The following is a 13,555-nucleotide window of genomic DNA, read 5'->3' on the forward strand; positions in this document are numbered from 1 at the left end:
GTACAAGATTGAAATGCACCAACTCGTTGTGACTATCAAACCTGCCCAGTACATGACCCTTTTTCTTTATGACCATGGTGTACGGGTCAACTTTTGAGCACCTTGACTAATTCCACGAGGCCTGCCACCGCCCACCAGCAGCAACAGGTACTAGGTAACGTTGTCTACCAAGCCTAGGATTGGCGGAAAAAATCACTTGGGGCTCGTTTAGTAGAGTGTATTAGTAAAAATAATTCATGCATTAACTCTGTGTATTATTAGTTCCTTGTTTGGTACACTTTAATGTTATGTATAGTTATACACTCTATTGTGTATTGTGGAGTATATTATTAATACCATGGATTTTTTAGGTATTAGTAATGTATAGGGATTTAATACATGCATTTGGTATGGTTAAAGATCCAATTACCCCTTAAAAGCACTTTTATATCTTTTTCACCTTAATTATGGAGGATGTTTTTTTAAATAAATATTTGTATACAATGCATACTATTTTTAATATACCAAATTAAACAATGCATAACTAATACAAGCATTACTAATACATTTTTATTTTTATACACTCTATCAAATGATCCCTTAGTGTTTGTTTTTTGTCTCCGCTGAGTTTTGAACCTAAGACTTTAGGGTTCTCGAGAACATTAGACCACACCCGGGTGCGACAATTTACTTTTTACAGGAGCAAAAGATTTTTTTTGAAAAAAATTACTTCTACTATTTGGGATGCTAATCTAGTGGGAATTGTCCTTGTAGTGAAAAGGAAAGTGAGACTCAAAATATAATTTCTCGTTTTTTTTTTTTTTAGATCTGTATATGCTCTTTAACAGCCGTAAGAATATTTTTATTTAAATTATCTTTTATCTCAACTTATTTTATATTTCACTAATTAGAACAGCAAGTGAATTGGAGCAAAAAGAAAGATAACAAATATTTCTTGCTTTTTTTATTTTGGAACAACTTTATTTTGTCAAAAAAAAAAAATAATCAATATTTGAAAGTACAAGGAGCAATTACTATCATGGTGCAAATCCAAAATATTGACATCCACTAGCATTGTAGTCCAAAAATTGGACAACACCAATTAGAATTGTCAGCTCACTTTGGCCCTACACATTTTATTTTCATTGAATACTATTCCGTCTGTCCCCATTTAATTGTGTGTTTTAATTTTAAAAAAATATTTTTGTAATAATTGTGGAAAAGGCTAAAACGAAAGATAAAATGTGATGAAGAAAGTAGTTGAAAATATGTTCACGTCTTTCAAATAATAAAGGAACAAATCAGTTTTTTTTCCACAATCAATGTTCATGATATGTAAAACTCAAGAAGTGAAATGTATAAGTGAGGTACGATATTGATTGAGTTTTCTACCTAATAAATGAGAAGATATTTAAATTTAAACATTATCAAAATCAAGTCTCTATAACAATGAATCTTTTTTTAATTTTCCACCCGGAGTCCACATTGGAGTTCTGATTAAATTTGGATGGTGAACTGCAGGACCCATTTGAAGGGTGGTGCTCCCAATAGGATTTTCCTCATATTCAGTCCATCACTACACCACGAACACATGTTGGTCTTACAAATATAGAAATTGCAAAATTTTCGTGCGAGATCTTTTATGGTTTTGAGCACTTGCAGTTCTGTTCAATCAAAGGGTAAAATTCAGATTTTGAACAATCTGCAAAAAAATACATTATTTGCTTAATTAGTACAAAAATTTATAACTTTTCTGAAAAACACTTTCGAAAAATGTTATAATCTGATTATAAAAGCTTGACCAAAGAAGCTATAAACAACACTGCAACATCTAACATTATTTGCCTAGTACGCACAAAATTTCTAACATTAAGCACTTTCGAAAAGTGTTACAAGTTGATTTCTAAAGCTTGACTAAATAAGCTATATAAAGTTCGGATTGATAACAATCTGCAACATCTTTTAAACGTTATTTGCCTAGTAAGAATGAAATTTATAACTTTTCTGAGAATAACTTTTGGGAAGTGTTATTTTAAAAGCTTGACCAAACAAGCTATATAGTTCAGATTGTTAACAATCTGCAACATCTTTTAAACATAATTTGCCTAGTAAGAACGAAATTTTCGAGTCGGAAGAAAAAGAATTCACAATCTTCAAAAGCCAGAATAAGTTGCTATTTCTTAGAAGAGTTACCATAAAGTCACCTTGAAACATTATCATTACAGAAAAGTTAGAAAAATATGTAAAATCAATCCCAATCAACTTCAAGCTTTCACACAGCAGTTGAAGTAGCTGAAAATGCTTCTTCTTGTCTGTCAAAAAAAAGGAAGGAAAAGGAATGAATATCATAGAAAAATTATCATTACAGAAAGCAGTTTACTTGAAGAATCACAAAACTTCACTTCAACTAAGAGACATTATATCAGCAATACGACGATTTTTCAAGGCATTCAGACAAGGGGCCACAGGAAAATTGGAGTTATATGAGACTCAAGATTGGTAATGACTTATGACCAAACATGATTTCTAGAACACATTTAAGATTGCTTATCTTTTTTTTGGTCACATGGTGGCCCCGGTTGGGAGAGGAGGAAGGGAACGGGGAGCTCGTGGTATTTGATCACTACGCGTCATGAGTATGGGCCATTCCACCACCCACATCGAAGGCCTATTTACTAAGATGTGCAAAATCAAGATCACTAAAAGAAAAGGTTCGTTTTTTGAAAACCAAATTTATTCGATTAGGAAGTTCGGAAGAGGTTGTATCCGAATTTGAACCAAGTGTTTCCACCACAAGACCAACATTGAAGACTTGCAACAGCCAAATGCTTTTTTCTGGACAAGAAAATTGGTTACCCAATTAGGGAAACATCACTTTCTTGCAACTTGCTTACAGTTTTCATGTGATTTGGCCCTTTTGGGAGGACCACTTTCCATCACCCATTAATGAGTGGAACACCACATGGGAACAGCACTTGTACCCAATATATAACAACAACTGACGTGTAATCCCACAACTGGGGTCTGGGAAGGGTAAGATGTATGCAGGCCTTACATCTATTTTTGCTGGGCAGAGAGGTTGTTTCTGATAAAGAGACCCCTCGGCTCAAAAAATGAGCCTTTTGCTTTCTGCATCAACTAAGAGTTCAACTGGTTTCGAGTTTGCAAGATCAGAACTTCTAATGCATCAACAATCATATTGGAAATTGGTTAAAATGCATACACCATATTAAAGAGAATATAATAGCCTCAACTTTTCTTACACCAAGCGTTGCCAAAAGGAAAAAAAGGCAAAACAAAAAGGCAACATTTTTATCCTTTTAAGCCGAGGGTCTATCGAAAACCACCTCTCTACCCCATAAAGGTAGGGTAAGGTTTGTGTACATTCTACCCTCCCGAGACCCCACTTGTGGGACGATACTAGAAATGTTGTTGTATTCTTGTATTATAGCTCCATAAGAATTACAATTAAATATTTGGTAGTACAATAATTGTCATTCCATTTGTCTGTAGATACACATGAGCTGGTATTACTTTAGTAAATTACTTGTTAATGAGAGAATATAAGGTTGTCCATAATTCCACCTACTGATCAGCAAAACAATGACCCCACCACATGTATCCAACTAAATATTATTTGTCATACCCTTTATTTAATAACTGCCAACTACTTGCTGATCCGTGTATTCAATACTATATTTTCCCAGAAATTATCAGACACTTACCTGTAACTCTATCAGCATTTAAACTAAATTATGAAAGTAATATAAAAAGAAAACTAGCATTTTAAAAGCCAAAAGCTATATTGCTATGACTCTTCAAAAAAGTCGCCGGGCGCATGTCGGATCCTTCAAAAGCAGTACATTTTTGAAGGATCTGACATGGGTGCGGCAACATTATTGGAGAGTGTCCGAACAACATACGCCAAAAGAACTTACTGTTGATGGGTGGGTTTGATGGAATTGGAGATCATCACTGCGGGCTGAGTGAACCGTATTTGACTTGCTATTAGCTGTGGAAATAAGTTCTTCTTCATTTCCAAGACTGGCTCTTGATTTGTTCTGTTTCCTATTCTCTCTTATCTTTGAGAAATCCATAGAGTAGTCTGGCATCACACCCTTTTGATCCCAGTCTCCAAATTGTGGCACTGATAGCCATGGTGCAGTCTTCTGTTAGAGAAAAAAAAAGATTCACAATCAATTCAATAATAACAATACGTATTTGGTAACTTCAAGAATATAGTTGTTTGCAACCACACACAATACAATCTTACCAAATGAGTAAACCATACTAGTTCATAAATAAGATATCGGGATATCTTAAGGCACTGATAAATCACATATCTCCATGTTTCTTTTATAAATAAATGTTTGCGATTACAAACTTTTAAATACACATAGTTTCATAAAGATCCATTAGTCAACAATAGTGGCATGAGTCTTTCTTTGCAAAACTGATTCGATTTCATATCACACGTCCAAACGTCTACCAAGTACTAACTTCAAGACAATCTTGAGTATTTACTGAGATCTTCCATATACTATTTTGCTTATCTAAGAGCAAGTGACTTCATATTCAACTAAAAGTAATTCAAATTTATTTCCAAAAAAAGTGACAACAGAACTTTGATTAAGTCACTCACATTCCTTCAATAAGGTACACACTTATAGATCCACAAAATAGACTACCTAACTTAGAAATAAACACTTAACAAAAATAAAAATCCATATACTGGACCAAACTGGAAGATATCAACTGTTAGGCACACAATTATTTTGGCTTCTACTAACCTAACATTTTCAAACAACTAGTGCTTAACAGTGACAGCTGAAAATTCATAAAGATTAACTAATCTTAAAGTTCAAAAAATAGCTCCACCAATCATACCACACAAAGAATAGTATGAAATAAGAATAATTGAGAATTTTAACAAATTTCTAATCTTTTACCCAATTACACTATATTTTAGTTAAGATGATTAAAGTTGACCAAAATGAGAAATTCTTGACCACAACAGTAAACTATTCAAACAGTTGAATCACCAAGAGATAGATATTCAAAGCAGACTAATACATTCAAGATTCAAAAAGACTAACACTTTGACAACAACAACAAAAGAAAAAGAAGCTCAAATCAACAGATTCATGCATTAATATAACTCAATAGAGAAGCAAAAGAAGCTCAAACTTCAGATTCATATACTTAATACTCCCAAAAGTGTACCCAAAAAAATGAAAACAAAACAGTTCAGACCACCCACCCACCCCCACCCCCCAAAAAAAACTGTAAAAACTTGAACTTTGCAAAAGGGGTAGCCTTGTTTCATGTAAAATCCAACATATGGAAGCAAAGATCATATTTTGAACTTCAAGAAACTGTTTCCCAACTTTGAATACTCAACAAAATCAAGAAAGTAAAATCAGCAAACAAGAAAAGTGAGTAAAGATTTAAACTTTTTTGTTTTCTTACCTCCTTGCGATCATCCATTATGCAGAAAATGAAGAAAAACAAAAAAATTGTTAAAAAAAGTTGGATTTTTGGAGATAAGAAAGTCTGTGAGTGAATAGAGAAATTTTGTAAGAATTGAGGGGCTTATATGTGTATTGTATCGTTTATCGTAATCGGAAAAAAATATATTAGTACAGTATATAAAGAGATTTTAGGAAATAAATAGGGTCTGTAGTTGTATTTAACTACGGAATTGCCATTGAGCTTTCACACGGTTTTTACTCCTTCTTAAAAAAGAAACTTTCCATACTGTGTATGCAAAAGCTCAATGCTAGCTGTGAATACTTTGACACGTTTTCTTAAGCTGTTCACTTTCATAATTTTATCGGCTCGGACTCTCCAAAATTATTGTCGTATTTATATTGAATTTTTTAAAAATGTATTACTTTAATTCGACATGCATTCATCAACGTTTTTGAAGGGTTTAAGCAACATAGATTTTATCGATATTTGTTACTCCCTTCCCTCAAAATAAGTGTTTAAAAATCATATTTATTAAGGGTCTAATTGAAAAAAAATAAAGTATAAAGGTATTTTGGAATAAGTATATACATGTATTAGAAAGATAGAATATAAGGGTATAAATGGAAAAACATATTTTGAATTTCTAAGGTGATACTATGGAACGAATTGAGTACTTTTTTTTATCGATATAATTACAAGAGCCGTTTGATAGCTAGTTAGGATATAATTTATTCATGTATTAATTTTTGTATAAGTAATACAACGTTTGATAAGTGATTAAGAAGTAAGTTATCTATTTGTAAGATTAAAGAAAAATGACCAAAATGGTCTTTAATGTATGAGGAATACTTTATTTGGATTATTAATATATTTCACTTGATTGAAATATCCTTAATATATAACAAATATGTTCATTTTCGCCCTTAATATATTTCCCTCGACTAAAATGATTCTTAATATATAACAAAAAGTATTCGTTTGATCCTTCACTATAAACTTTCTCTTACCTTTGGAAATGAAAATTTGTCTTTTAACAAAAATTCAAACATTTAACCATATGAAAATTTTGAACAATTAACTTTGGCTTAGAATATTATAATATAATGTTCAACTAATTCTTGTATTTGAATATCTCTCTCTCTCTCTCTCTCTCTATATATATATATATATCATGTGTTTTTCTCCATGAATTTCAAACCATACAATGCACATCGTAATCCCATTCAACAAATTATCATATCTTATTATTATTTAGATGGAAAATTGGCTATGTTATTGTTATTGTTTCTTTTTTCTTATTAGTTTCTATATAATTTCTTCATTATTATACCTTTTTTAAAAAATTTTAATATGTTTTACTTGAGTCGAGTATCTATTAAAACTATTTCTTGATTTTTATAAGATAGGGGCAGAAAGAACTTCTAGTTAAACATTAATTAATCATGCATTATCAGATCATATGCACATGGGTTTGCGATGTATTATATTGCCATAAAAAATGAAGGCATTGTCTATAAGTTACATATATACATCACTTTTTTTAGATTTTTTTTGTAATTACATCAAATATATTATTGTTATCGTAGACAGACAACCTTTAGAAGCAAAGAATCAAATATGTGGTTGAAAAATATCCTACAAATACTTGATATAGAGGGTAGCAAAAGAAAAAGGGCGTTAAAGAGAAATTGTCATAAATGGAAAGAGAGGTTTGTTTGTGATAAAATAACATAAAGATAATGATTAAACGAATCAAATTAAAGAGGAAGCTAATTATGATTGATATTCCATGTTTAAATTATTATTTTTATAGTTGTTGTACATCAAGTTTTATCAAGTCAATACGTATCATCTGGTAATTATATTCATCAAAATTAGAATAAATGTGAACTCAATTCTTCTTCTTAGCCTAATATAATATGTGAAGTGAGACGAAACGATATATATGCTCTCTTTTTTTTTCCAGATATTTTATATTGGGGTTTGAATAAATTTGGATCGCATTGTAAGGCCTATTTCTAGAAGCAACACTTTCAATATAATTTTTTTTTCATTTTCAAAGTTTCGAATTCAAAATCTTTAATTAAGAGAGAAGAAATTCTGATCATCTCATCACAATTCATATTAATTAAAGAGGAGTTGTTATTAGCAGTAAAATTATGGGGCAGTACATATAGATTTAAAATATTTTTGTTCATTATCATAGAGAATGTTTAAGAAGAGTAAACAAACCTAAACATAACTTAGAATACATGTCAGCAATATTTTAATTTTACTACTAATTAAGAGAATAATAATCTTTGGACCACCAAAACGTTGTAACTTAAGAAATAGGCAAATTATTGATTTCGACTGTTGCAATTAAATAATGAATTATTGTTACAACGAACATTCCCCAAAATATTAAACTAAGAATTTACTACTATTCACTAATTGTAGATTTAGTTAATCCCAAAGTTACATGGTACTCTACCAGTTCTTTACAATTAAAAAAAAAGAAAGATAAGTGAGCATATTTTTTTGGATCCAACAACACTTCTCTTACATCCGTTGCTTTTGATTGCCTTTTCTGTTTTATAATTCAAATTTCAAATTTTCAATTTAAAATTAATCTGATTTTAAACTAGAATTTCATAACATATATGTAAATGAATCGTGCTTTAAGTTTGTAAGACCTGAATTCATTTATATATAGTGAATGTCATATATAAGCGGAGAAAAAAAATTAAGTTTATTAGTTTTGAATTACTAATTATTTATATACATTAAACACTTTTTTTAATATAAATTAAAATTTCTAATTATGCCGAACCCTTTAATAACAAAGATGATTTTGCCCTTGATGCCAAGTGCATGGATAACACAAAATAGACATGACACTAATTTAAAAGATACGAAATTTACCGTTCGATCATAAAAATTATTATCTTTTTGGATTAATTTTTCACTTTATTTGAAATTTATTATATGATCATAAAAATTTCAAATCCAATTTGCAATTGTATTTTAAATTTAGAAAACAATTTATATCCTATTCTAAAATTCACTTTCCTCTTTTAAAATTGTATTTTAAGTACATTCAAACATGAACATTATTTTAAATATTTTTTTACAAAAACTATAATCAAATATAACTTTATGTTCTACTTCAACTGATCTATAACTTTTTTTAAAAATATATATTTGAAATATATGGCCAAACGCTCACTTATAATCTTGGAGAGAAGAAAAGTGGCAATTAGAGATACTCTCTTTGTCCAACAATACTTGTTCACTAGCATTGACTTTGCACACTTCTTAAGAAACTATAAATAGATGAGTAATTTTATCATATCACCCTTTGAATATAATAAATACTATGTTTTGAAGAGAAATGACTATAATTAATGATAAGGGTAAATTATGAACTAAGTGTAAAATTATCCATTAATTTCTTAAAGTGGACAATATTATTGTACATCCCAAAATAGTATAGTGAACACCTATTGTTGGACGGGGAGAGTAATTATTAAAACACACTCTTTTATCTGACGCAAATTATTACTCCCTTCATTTTTATTTATATGTCGTCCTTACTAAAAATAGATATGGTTCTTTAATATTTGTCATTCACAAAAATCAATACATAAATAACACTATTTTTCCTATTTTACCCTTGTGAGTTATTAACATTTAAAATATACACTTGACCAACATAGAAAAACTAAGTAAATAGTTCATTTACATTGGTCAAATTAATTAATCAAAATAAATTAATTCATGTTCATTGATTGAAAACTGACTACAAGAAAACATTAAACAAAGGTACAATAGTAAACTTACTTAGTTTCTTAATGCACGTGAAATCTAAAATGGTGAGATATGAATAGAAACAGAGAGAGTAGTTTTGTCCTTGAACTATTGACAACTCACATAACATAGCAACTGGTTTCAAACTCTTGTAGGAATATGCGACTCTTAATAAAAAGCCAAGAGTTGGCGAGAATTTTAGAGTATATTTCACTCATATTGCAAGATTAGGGGTATATTTAAGTTCATTTAGTCAAATAAATAAATATTTGTAAGATTGTAAATACTTCGGAAATGAAACTAATAATTTACATGATATTTTCAATGCTTTTCAATCTTCTCACTAAAAATTATTTATACTATTCAATAGTATACTACTACTACTCATTCTGTCTTATTTTATATGGTCATTTATAATGGCTAAGATTATAAGACTATTAAAGATGAATAAAATGTCGATTGTTTCATTTTTTTAAAAAGTCAATTGTTTAGAAAATTCCAATAATGACTTACTTCTATATTTATTAGAGTGGAATTAATGGGTTCTAGTGACCACCTATTCCGCCCCCAACCCTAAACTTGGTCATAACAACAACAAAAAAAAAAAAAAAAAAAACTTTCTGACAAATAATCCATCTATATAATAAAGAATTTAATGAAATAATTGAAGTGTTCGTAANTGACATATGAATAGAAACAGAGAGAGTAGTTTCGTCTTTGAACTATTGACAACTCACATAACATAGCAACTGGTTTCAAACTCTTGTAGGAATATGCGACTCTTAATAAAAAGTCAAGAGTTGGTGAGAATTTTAGAGTATATTTCACTCATGTTGTAAGATTAGGGGTATATTTAAGTTCAATTAGTCAAATAAATAAATATTTGTAAGACTGTAAATACTTCGGAAATGAAACTAATAATTTACAGGATATTTTCAATGCTTTTCAATCTTCTCACTAAAAATTATTTATGCTATTCAATAGTATACTACTACTACTCATTCTGTCTTATTTTATATGGTCATATATAATGGCTAAGATTATAAGACTATTAAAGATGAATAAAATGTCGATTGTTTTAAAAAAAAGTCAATTGTTTAGACAATTCCAATAATGACTTACTTCTATATTTATTGGAGTGGAATTAATGGGTTCTAGTGACCACCTATTCCGTCCCCAACCCTAAACTTGGTCATAACAACAACAACAACAAAAAAAAAATCTTTCTGACAAATAATCCATCTATATAATAAAGAATTTAATGAAATAATTGAAGTGTTCGTAACAAGTTGGTTGGAGCCGAAGATTTTCTTCTTTAACATATATATATATATATATATGAGTTGAGCAATGTTACGTGATTAAATAATAACCTTATCAAGAATATATATATATATATATATATATATATATTATCCAAATGTTGAAATAAGAGTCTAAGGGAAGAAATCAACTAAATTGAAAGAACTAGTTGGGAACAACTAGATAAAATTAATGTTGTTTACACTCTATCTCTCTCTCTCTATATATATAAGTCTAAGTAATTTAATTCCAGATTAACTGATGGAAACTCATGTTTGAATAATTGTGTTAGAGTGATAACATTAGTTGAATATCCAATTTTAATGTTGCAAAAGTATAATGTGAAATTGAAAGGCAACTATGGTCGTCTATGAGAGGAGTAGTGCACCACATCTAATGTTATCAATCAGCTTTATGATGCTCACATTCTAATAAATGACCATTATTACTAGCAGATTCAGAATTAGGATGATATAGGTTTTTACGTCGATTTTAAATTATAATAATAATAACAATCAATGGAATTTCACATGAAGTAATCGGTCCAAGAATCAGGATCGAATGTATGTATTCCTTATTACTACTTCGCAGAGGTAGAGAGAGTTGTTTTTGAAAGACTCTTGGCTTGAGTGCAACAAATTAAATGAAGAGAATATAGCAAATAACAAGAAACATTGCAAAAATAGCTAAAACTACAATAAAATCATGTGGTAATTGAAATACCATATACAACATTCTATTTAAAAAATAATAATATACAAAGATAAAAATATAAAATAAAAATTACAATAATACAACTAGTGATACATTCACAAACACCAGTCACCCTAAGCAAGACAACACTACACTACCTACTATCCTAATACATATCCTTCACACCCTTCTATTTAGAGTCATGTCCTCGATCGGTAACTTGAAGTTGCGTCATATCATGTCCTTTCCCAAATTCTTCTAATTAGACCAAAAATATCTAATTAAACACTTTTATATATTATGAGTTTGAGGCACTTAATTATTGAATCAACACTTAATTCAGAATGTTTATATGAAACATCCCAAAAAACTTAGGATATTGTTTTTTTGGAACCCCAGGATAACCCGCAGGCCGCAACCGCTACAACCTCTGCCACAGCCTCTGTCCTTCGGGTGAGTACTTTATACGCACTGGGTAAACCCCCAGTGTGTAATAGCCTGCAAACCACACAAGGGATGTAAACTGCACTAAGCAAGCCCTATGAGACAGCCTCGACTCAGAAGGCATTGAGGGGGGATCGATCCCGGATTATCCGTGTGAATAACAACCCTCCAAACCAACTGAGCCATCCCGAAGGGCAACTTAGGATATTGTTTACCTTTTAAGCCTTTAACAAAATTGTAAAATTAGGCAACAACTAGTAGAATTAATTATGCACCGTTCATACTCATCTTGATTTAATTATTAATGAAGTGTTGTTTTGTTGTTGTCTTGATCCTTTTTATGTCACGTCCTACAACTAATCACTTTTCGAAAGCATTTGAAGTTATTATATTGACTCATTTTCTTTTTAGCAATACTTTATTATTTCAAAAAGGGAGAGGAGAAATTTAAAAAATAGAAAAAAGAAGAAGAAGAGTAACTCGTAATTTATACTTGATAAACATTCATATCTACTGAATATTTTGTAAAATTTCTTTCAAAATAAGTATGAAATGTAATGTTTTTAAAAATGAACATTTCGAACCAGATGTGTAAGATATCGAGGGGCTGGGGCTTCTTTATTGTCAGGTGTCTAGAATCCCAAATAAGTACTAGTACACAATTACTCATTTTTACAGTTATCTAGACGGACCACAGATGAAATCTTTATTCATCATGAAGACCAGAGTTAAAAGCTCGGGTGTGGGTTGAATAAAATTCATTAAATTTTGCTCAAATAATATATTTATGTTAAAATTTTTACTAAATATATATAAATACTAAATTTAAAACTTAATTATTAATTCTTGAAGTAGCCATTTTAAATAGGGCTATTTTATGCCAATTAGTGGGCCAAGTTGATATGTCGTTCCAATTTCTCTAATTTTGTATGTTAAAAGCCAAGCCTGAAATATCAATGGGCTGTTAACATCTACATTTGAGTTGGGCCCAAATTTTCTGTCTACCCCAATATATATCATTGTACAAAACTTGGTCAACTAACATATTCATACCAATTTGACTAAACTAGTAATATTTTTTAAAAAATATTTAACATAGCTATATTTGGGATTTTATAGAAAAATTTTCTTCTCTTCCTCTCTCCATCTCGCTCGCCACTTTCTTCTCTCCTCTCACATTTCCTTTTTGCCCTTTCTTTCTCTCTTTATAATTCATTGTGTGAATCTTTCTTCTTTTCCTTCTCTATTTCTAATATTAATACAATACCCTTTGATTCATTTTTTTATTGAATTAATGTCGATATATAGAATATTTTCATTTTAGGTGATTTGTTGTTCAATGTTTGAATCTTCTCTTCTTCTTAGATTGATACAACCAATTATATATATACGTATCATAAAAATGTATATGTGTATCAAGAAATTGACACGCATGTTATCTAATGTATTTTCTCCAATTGATACATATTGACACAATCAATTGTATCTAAGTATAAAAGAAATTGTATCTATATATCAGAATGACTAATACAACTATTATAAGACATGATTTGTGTATAAAAAAAATGGAAGGATACAAATATTATCAGAAAAAAATGTAAATGTATATTTATTTTAGGAGTGATACAATATTCAAACATTGCATCAATTTTTTTTTAAATTCATGTATTACAAAAAAATGATATAGACTATATGTTTTAATTTTAGGGGTGATACAATGTATATCTATGTTTCAGTTTCCAAGCTAATACGTGTATCCCTATGTTTATGTGAGGTTTAGAGAGAAAGAAGAGATGCGAGCGAAATTTGAGAGAGAAGATTGTGCATATGTGTATCAATGATTCGTGTATCTCAATTTTGATTGAGATTCAAGTTG

General features: G+C 29.8%; 1 protein-coding gene across 1 annotated transcript; it reads right to left on the reverse strand.

The window, feature by feature from the left end:
• Positions 1-2,131: 2,131 nt before the first annotated feature.
• LOC125856351 (uncharacterized) lies at positions 2,132-5,609 on the reverse strand. The gene is made up of 3 exons (XM_049535871.1): positions 5,449-5,609; positions 3,918-4,148; positions 2,132-2,291 (listed from the first exon to the last, which is right to left on the reverse strand). The coding sequence occupies exons 1-3, from the start codon at positions 5,464-5,466 to the stop codon at positions 2,244-2,246; spliced, it is 297 nt and encodes a 98-aa protein (XP_049391828.1). The 5' UTR covers positions 5,467-5,609; the 3' UTR covers positions 2,132-2,243.
• Positions 5,610-13,555: the final 7,946 nt, after the last annotated feature.

The sequence above is a fragment of the Solanum stenotomum genome, chromosome 2, assembly GCF_019186545.1.
Source record: "Solanum stenotomum isolate F172 chromosome 2, ASM1918654v1, whole genome shotgun sequence".
Lineage (NCBI taxonomy): Eukaryota > Viridiplantae > Streptophyta > Magnoliopsida > Solanales > Solanaceae > Solanum > Solanum stenotomum.

Bases quoted from the DNA above. Each gene is read 5' to 3' on its own strand.
- LOC125856351 (XM_049535871.1), bottom strand. The intron at 2,292-3,917 runs GTAAGTTCTTTT...TTTTTTTGACAG, and splicing joins ATCAAACCCACCCATCAACA to ACAAGAAGAAGCATTTTCAG.